Here is a 7,803-nt window from a genome sequence, read left to right as displayed (position 1 = left end):
GATCAGTGTTTCCTAAACTTGGGTGTCTAGCTGTTTTTGGACTGCAACTCCCATCATTGCTAGCTAGCAAGACCAGCGATCAGGGATGATGGGAATTGTAGTCCGAAAGGAGCTGGAGACTCAAGTTTGGGAAACACTGCTCTAGATAATCTTAAGGGGAGGAAATCATAACATTTATATACTGTATTATTGTGGGGGTGGAAGCAAATTGTGAGTTCACTGCCTTTAGAAAATGCCCCATTTTTTTTAATGAGTTTTGCATTTAGGTTTTAATGTTAATTTTTTCATTTGCTTGGAAAATTAAGTGAGAACACACACATTTTATATTAAAGAAAACTGTATCTTTATTGTAAACAAGGTATAAAGTACATTATAAGAAATATTGTGCAAAAGATTTTAAGTAGTCACAAAATAGATATTACACCATTCTCCAATTGTTCACTTTTCTTCAGTATGGTACAATATAAAGCAGAAAAATGCTTGGATAATCCTGGCATTTGGGGCTGGTGTCTTTACTCTCTCCATTTCCTACACAACCCCCATTTTACTGATTTTAATCAATTTTAAACTATACCTTCAATATATAAAAGCAACTTATATACTTCTATCATAAACTATCCTCCAGAGTAACTTTTCAGAAAGTAGCATACCATACCACCTTTGTCCTTCCTTCTGAAAACAAGCTGTGTAGTTTACTCTTTAAGGATTATATTTTAAACAAAGTGCACTGTATCAAGGTTTTGAAAAAATCAGTGGTATAGAACTGTATAGGTATACAGGAAACAATACACAACTTAAAAGCAGAAATATTCAGAGATGCTGGTACAGTTAATGGTACTAATCATGTTGTTTTCTAAGGGTATAGTAAAAATACTACTGGACTTGCTTGAATAGATCAACTGGAACCGTACGGCATCTCTCACTCAAGTCTATTCTTAACAGTTGTTTGGAACAGCTATAGTTTATATGCTAAGATATGGAGGTACACAAGTGGAATTCCATCATCTTTCATAATTGGGCCTCAGAGAATAAACCAAAGGAAATTACAGCACTCTGCTATAAACAGGTCATCCCTGATTCCATAAACTGGTATTCTTATGTATTTTGTTTACAACACCTCTTCAGAACACCTGCATAACTCTGGCTTAAACTTAGCTGATGCATTGAGCAGCTGAATAGTTTTCCACATGTTTAAAGCCACATTCTTGTGCTGGCATTGACACTTCCACTTCTCCAAGTACGAAGGAAACCTCCAGCCCTTCTGGTCACTGCTGCTCTCAGAAGTACAGCCAGCCATTGCCTCTCCGTCTGTTCTTGCACCATCAAAGGATGACAGTGCAGAACCACAGACATTTTGCAAGCTGTTTTGTGTCACCGTGAACCTCCAACCACAGCGACAGTAGTTAGTTAACAGTATTGTCAGTTGGTGTTATTTCACTGTGCAAGATCAGAAGCAGGAGGTACAATAATATCATTTAATTTGCTGACTTCCATCTGCCAGTTTGGTAACTTCTTGGCTGACAAGTGGCGACGTGCATGCTTTGTTAAGTGGTCACTCCTCATGAATCGGCGATTACACATTGGACAGGCAAATTTTTTCTCTCCTGTGTGTGTTCTGCGATGGCGAGACAGTTCATCAGAACGTGCAAATCTCCTATCACAGCCCTTCCAACTACAGCTGAACGGCTTCTCTCCTAAAATACAAAATGGTAGAAACAGAGCATTTATTTACCAACAGAATATACAGTTTTTCTTGCACCCATTTTCAAGAAACAGAACAAGAAGTATTCTAAGAAAAATCCTCATCTGCGCTGTCAACACAGACCAGACAAAACCTTATAGAATCTTTGTAATTTCACAACCTGCACAGCCCTTTTTCAAAAAGCAGTACTTCAAACAGTACTTCAAATTAAGCTTTCAGACTTCCAATCACAAACCTAGAGGAATCCCTAGACAATCAACGATATTATCCAAAGTGCGTGGGCAGACAACTACTATTGAAGATGGGCATTCAAACCATCAAATAAAGCATTAGTTTTATATTGCAGTAAGGTTAAATTTACACAACTAATCCGAGGTCTCAAAACCTACCTTCATAGAAGTGTGATTATGCAAAATATTGGATTTAGAAATTGCCAGGCTCCAAAATATTACTGAAATGTTTGGGCATGATTGCATTTGTGCATAATTACATAATACCTCTCTTTTACTGTATTTAGCTTTACTGTACCACTATTAGATTCACTAGCCATTCTAAAACAGCAAAACAGTGACAGAATGAAACATAAGCTTAGACCTCAGCAGTGAGATAAAAATGCAATAGCCTTTGTTAAGATTGCAGTCCTATACATATATATCAGAGAGAAATAGCATAGCCCACTAAACTCAATATGCATAGAACTGACCTATTAGTGAAAAATTCCTATGCAAGTGAAATAATGTTGAGGAAAACTTTGGGTTTCCCATTATGTTTTCCACAATACAAAACTCAGTAAAGGAGAAACCTCAGTATTACATGAATGACATGAAGACACACACAAACAATTTCCAACTTCTCAAGCAAAATTTACCTGTGTGTGTTCTGACATGTGCTTTCAAATGGGAACTCTTGAAATATGTTTTTCCACATCCTGGATAGCTGCACACATGGCTTCTTATTCTTAAAGAGTCAATAGATGGAGTGATTTTTGTTGCAGCAGGAGCAAAACCTGGAGCAGGAGCGATAGGCGAGAGCCTGGTGCCATTGGGACTGATCACAGGTGCTTTTGGATTCTGAACAACAGTTTGTGGAACAACAAACATAACAGCTCCTTTGGGAACTTGAGCTCCCATGAACACCATAGGCTGACAAAGGTTCGGTGACAACTGACTGCAGGGAGTGTTGGGTACTACTGCTGTCACAACAGAGTTGTTAGCAGACAGCGGAACCATCTGGCAAACCAATGGCACAGGAGGGACTCCCCCTGCTTGCACAGGAGATGTGGGAACTACCAGGGAAGAGCGTTGTGCTGAACCAGGCACAGGCAGAGGACTACTGAGTGTGGTCTGCATGAAAGGCACTGGACTGACTGCCAACACTGAATGTTTTTCTTCTTTCACATCGGGCTGCTTATCTTCAGACATTGCAGCAGCCAGTGACACGCTTTCACAAGATGGATTTTGTTTCACTTCTGCATTGCCTTGTTGCTTTGCTTCCCTTGTGTAATCATCCCGACACCTCAAAATGCTGTCTGTTCTTGCTGGACAGGTTCTGTGACTGCAAAGCTGAGCATCGGCTGTATGGCGAATGACACTTGTCGCCTGTGCTTTCAGCATTCTCGATTCTGGAACTTTTTCAGTCTTCTTAAAATCTGTTGGAGGGCCCTGCTCAGAAGCGTCAACAAGTGACTTGCTCTTTACAGTAGGTGGCGCTGGTGCAATGGGATGGACTGACTGAGCCATTTCAAGGTCAGAAGGGCTGTAGGGCGGAGTCAAGCACTGGAAGAATAAAAACATGGTGCAATTAGCTCTCTACTCAGCACAACTAATTAGCATGATCTATGAACTTCAGGCTGCAGTTCTACACATGCTTACTTCAGAGCAAGTGCCAATAAATTGAGTAAATTTCCTTCTGAAAGAGCATGCATAGGACTTAGTTGTAAATAAGAAATTTATAATAATTGAATAAAGCTTACAAAGGCTGATATTTGAAAGTCAGTAGCAGGTAGCAGGTTGTCCTCAATTTCTTCAGACGTATCTGATGCTGGTGTTATTGGTCTCAGTTCAACGTACTTCTTGAAGTCTGATTTCCAACTGCAGCTCATGGACATTAAAGCTTCTACTGCTTCAAAATCACTCCTAATGTGCCGCTTTTCAGTTATCACCTCCATTCCTTCCTGCTATGAAAAAGAGACGATGTTTTTCAGTATCAAACAGCGAATATAAGCTTATATGTTCATCAAATATTAAAAAAAACCAGATTATATGTAGTAACTCCAGTGTTTTTAAGAGCCTCTCCTTTTTCCTATACCCCTCCTTTGAATGGATTATTTATTCCTAGGCTGGATACCATGAAAACCAAGGGCAATGAAATCTTAATGACCTCAGTGAAGCTCAGTCCACAAAACAATTAAGCTTAAATGGTTATAGTTAAACCAATGTATCTCATTCGATCAACAGTTTATGTCAAAGTACTTTGGTCCAACTGGATTCGGATCAGTCTGCAAGGTTATGTAGAAACACTTAAAACGTTTCCCAGATCATTCTATAGACACCTATGTGATGTCCTATGCCATTTTGCCAGAATTGTAGTTGGAAGGGACCACAAGCATAATCTAGTTCCAACCTCCTGCACCCAACATGGGGCAAGAACCCATGACCCTGAGATTAAGAGTCTCATACTCCAGCAACCAAGCTATCTCAAGTGTTAAAACAAGTTTCAAAAACCGACAGTTTTCCCATCAGGGAACCGAACCTTGGTCTCCTGCGTGACAGGCAGGGATACTTACTACTACACTCTTATTTCATTATTTTTATGGTGTACCTTTGCTATCCCAAAGCACAATCCTATACAAGCATGCTCTGAACGTCATTTGTCACTGGAGTTTGGTGGCACAATACCCCCAGACAAACATGCACTGACTTCAACCTTAAAGGTTCCTTTATTGCTACTATTGTGTTTTACACAAGCTAGGGACACAGCCTTGTATTTTTCAATATTTGCTTTGTGCTAATTCATTACTAACACAACAAGGGAGCTGTGCTTCTCTCAAAACGTGACCTACACATGGCATGGGAATTAAAACCAAGTCCTGTTTCAGTTTGGCTATCTTGAGGTGCTCCAAGCGAGGTTGTGGTTTAGGGATTCCTGTGAACAACTTGCTCCCCCCCCCAAAAAAAGCCACCCCACCCCTCAAATTCCTTGCTCGTTTCCTGCGTGCGGAAAACCCCCATTCCGTTGCGCCCAGCCAGAGGTCTGAAGGATGCCTTTTGAATTTATGTGCAACACTTTTTACCCGCCTTTATTAGAGCCCCGTGCATAAGATCTCTTTCCCATGAAGTTGGCCAACCCGCCAATGCCTGCCTTCGGCGGTAACCCCTGCACCATAAGTCAAGCCTCAAAGCGCGCGCTGCAAGGCCGCCATACAGGCGCAGAGGGCCGAGCGCCGAAAGGGAAAGGCTACATCCGCCGCCGCCGCTCGGCGACTACAAGGCCTAAGGAAGGCGGGGGCAGGGAGATCCTCGCCGGCAGCCGGATCTTGGAGCCGAGCCACGTTCACCTCAGAGAGCCTCCGCCGGTGACTCACACGCCCCGCCCGCCCATTCCAAACAGCACGCACTCGCTTCCCGAAGGACCGCCCTGCCCGCCGCCCATTGGCCGCCAAGGTCGGGCGCCGCGGGAGGCGATTGGCCGGTCGCTCCCCCCCCCCCCCGAGAAAGAGTGCAGGCTCAGTGGGCGGGGACATGTGAACAAAGCGTGATCAGCGGCTGCTGCTCGGCGCTCGGGGAACGAGGACTGGGAATTGCCGCTCGGCGACCTTTCCCCTACTTCCTTTGCCGCGCGTTCTAGAATGCGAGCTCTCGCAGGCCCCGCCCACTCTCCCCCTCCCACGCCTCGAGGCGAAAGGAGCAGAGGCGAGCATCTGTGCGTGCCGGAAGAGATCTCGCCTGCTGCTGCTGGGAAAAGCTGATGATGCTCGTCCACTTGTATCTCCAGCGCGGGGGCGAGCCTTGAACTCAGCGCCCCAACCCTTCCACCCCACCAGTTCACGAGGCTTCTGTAAACGCATTTTTTTCTGGGAGGCCCCCCACCCCGTTTCCTGCGCGTGGGTTTGGGCAGGCCTGGCCCGCTCCCCCAAAGGCACCAGCAGCCGGGCGAATGTTTGCTTCCTCCTCCTGCAACCTGATGGGCGTCAGGAAGCCGCGCACACACAGAAAAGCCAAGCCCTCGAGGCTGCAGCGCTAGCCTTGCGCGGCGCCCCCGAAGCCAACGCGCTCTGCTGGGAACTGAAAACGGCTTCCGCCTGCAAATGGGGCGGGGTGGGAGTTCCCGCCCAGGCTCGTCTGCTAGAGAAGGAGGCGGAAGGAAAGGGGCGAATGCACACCGCCAAGCGGGAGCCTCGCCCGGAGGAATGTGGGGCGAGCGGTCGGCGCCCTTATTTTATTCTGGAAGGCCCGCCTCGCCCGCTCAGGGAATGCGGCTCGCCCTCGCCCGGCCTCTTCCCGCTTTCCTCCAGTCATACCATGACCCACCCCGGGGCCGGGCTCGCCCCCTCAGCGCCGCCGCCACCCACCCACCCAAGTCCTGGCGGCCCCCCAACCGCTTCACCGAGCCCCCCGTCACCCACACATTGGGTCTCACTCACGCCCTGTTCGTTTGTTTGCTTCGTCCCTTCCTCGCATTGGGGCTCTCTAAGCGAGCTGCCTGCCTCCGCCGCCGCCACATGCCGCCTCTTCATTTCCCGACTTCCCTCATCTCTCTCCCCACGCGGGGTTACTTTCTACCAGCTTCTTTTCCGATCTCTTATTTCCCGGGTAATTCCACAATAGTAGTCCTTCCTCGGCAGCCTTTAAGCCTCTTTCAATCTCTCCCCTCCCCCGCCCGCTTTAGCCTTTTCACTCAAAACACTTTTAAGAGTTGCCTTTCACAGAGTTGGAAGGGACCCCAGGGTCATCTAGTCCAACCCCCTGCTGCAATACAGGATTCTCACCATAGAATCAGGCCACATACCAAAAAGCTCCCCCTCGAAGAGGGCCGCAGTTGATGCTCCCCTATAGCCATACTCCCCTCCAGGCAGTTTCCAAGAGCATCGCCTCCCCCCCAAAAAAGCCCCTTTCAAACTCAAATGTATATAATCCAATTGTGTTGCGTCGCAACATTTATGCACTGCACCCCAGTCCTTACACCTCGCTGCACACACCCATTTATCAACCAAATATTCGTTTTCACAACACACACCCTTGCAAAAAAAAGGTTCCACTAAGCCCCATTTCCTTCGCCCCCAACAGGTCCTTCGCTTCTTAAAAGCCTCTGACCGAGACACACCTCAAGCTGGTCGGATCTCTCTCTACGTTGCCCTTTTGAACAAATACGCCTTTTCCATCTCTTAACAGAAATCGCATCTTTCCCTTCTCCGCCAAAAGCACTTTTTTCCCAGCTGAAAGCTTGGTCCCCGCCCCCCAATCCACTCCACCGCTCCAAATGACTCTTGCAATGGACGGATAAATCTACTTACAGCAAGCTGGAAAGGAGACACTCCAAAATTCAGCATGACCCCCGATGGAAGGCTCCTCTCTCTCCCCCACCCCCCCTGTCAGTCTACAGCCCTGATGCTGAACCAGCGAGGCTGCAGCTGTTGACAAGTTCCCTCCCCGCCCCGGGCGTTCTCTGCCTGCCGCTGTCTTTATTTTCCTCTTTTTGTTCGCAGGCAGCTCCCCATTCAGGTGGCGGCTCCCCAGCGCAGCGCGAGCAAAGGCGGGCGCCAGGCGCGGCCAATCGCCTACAAAGGTGTGTGAGGCCCTGGCCAATGGGCGGGCGGCGGCTGCGCGTGATCAGCGGCTGCCCAGCAGCGTGGAGGCAAAGTCATCTCGGCGTGTACACAAACCCGGCAGCGTGTCCCGGCGCAGCCTTCGGGTAAGTCCCAGTTGCTGGCTGAGTCAGTGTCACGTCTCTTCCCGCCCCCGCCCCTCCTCCCCTCCCCTTCTCCGGATCCCTGTGGGAGAGGCGAGGTGGGCTGCAGGGATCTTGTGCTTAGCAACTAAGACAGCTGGTGGTAGAAGTGGCATGCAAGAATTTCATTTTATTTTTTAACCCTCCCCATTCGG

The 7,803-nt window shown here is 47.5% G+C and overlaps 1 protein-coding gene across 7 annotated transcripts; it reads right to left on the bottom strand.

The window, feature by feature from the left end:
* Positions 1–319: 319 nt before the first annotated feature.
* On the bottom strand, positions 320–7,444 carry KLF10 (KLF transcription factor 10). 7 transcript variants are annotated; one of them, XM_083449873.1, is made up of 4 exons: positions 7,215–7,444; positions 3,675–3,878; positions 2,571–3,477; positions 320–1,694 (listed from the first exon to the last, which is right to left on the bottom strand). In XM_083449873.1, exons 1-4 carry the CDS (start codon positions 7,248–7,250, stop codon positions 1,435–1,437), a joined length of 1,407 nt encoding a protein of 468 aa, XP_083305999.1. In that variant the 5' UTR covers positions 7,251–7,444; the 3' UTR covers positions 320–1,434. The 7 variants fall into 7 exon arrangements, with proteins under 7 accessions (XP_083305999.1, XP_083306000.1, XP_083306001.1 ...); XM_083449874.1 differs by having other exon boundaries at positions 3,675–3,875; positions 7,215–7,419; XM_083449875.1 differs by lacking the exon at positions 7,215–7,444 and adding an exon at positions 7,025–7,205.
* Between the last annotated feature and the right edge of the window lie 359 nt (positions 7,445–7,803).

This window comes from Podarcis tiliguerta (genome assembly GCF_965153285.1).
Source record: "Podarcis tiliguerta genome assembly, chromosome: 7".
NCBI classification, from domain to species: Eukaryota; Metazoa; Chordata; class Lepidosauria; order Squamata; family Lacertidae; genus Podarcis; species Podarcis tiliguerta.
Note: the sequence above shows the minus strand (reverse complement) of the source record. Positions and strands in the feature narration are given on the sequence as shown.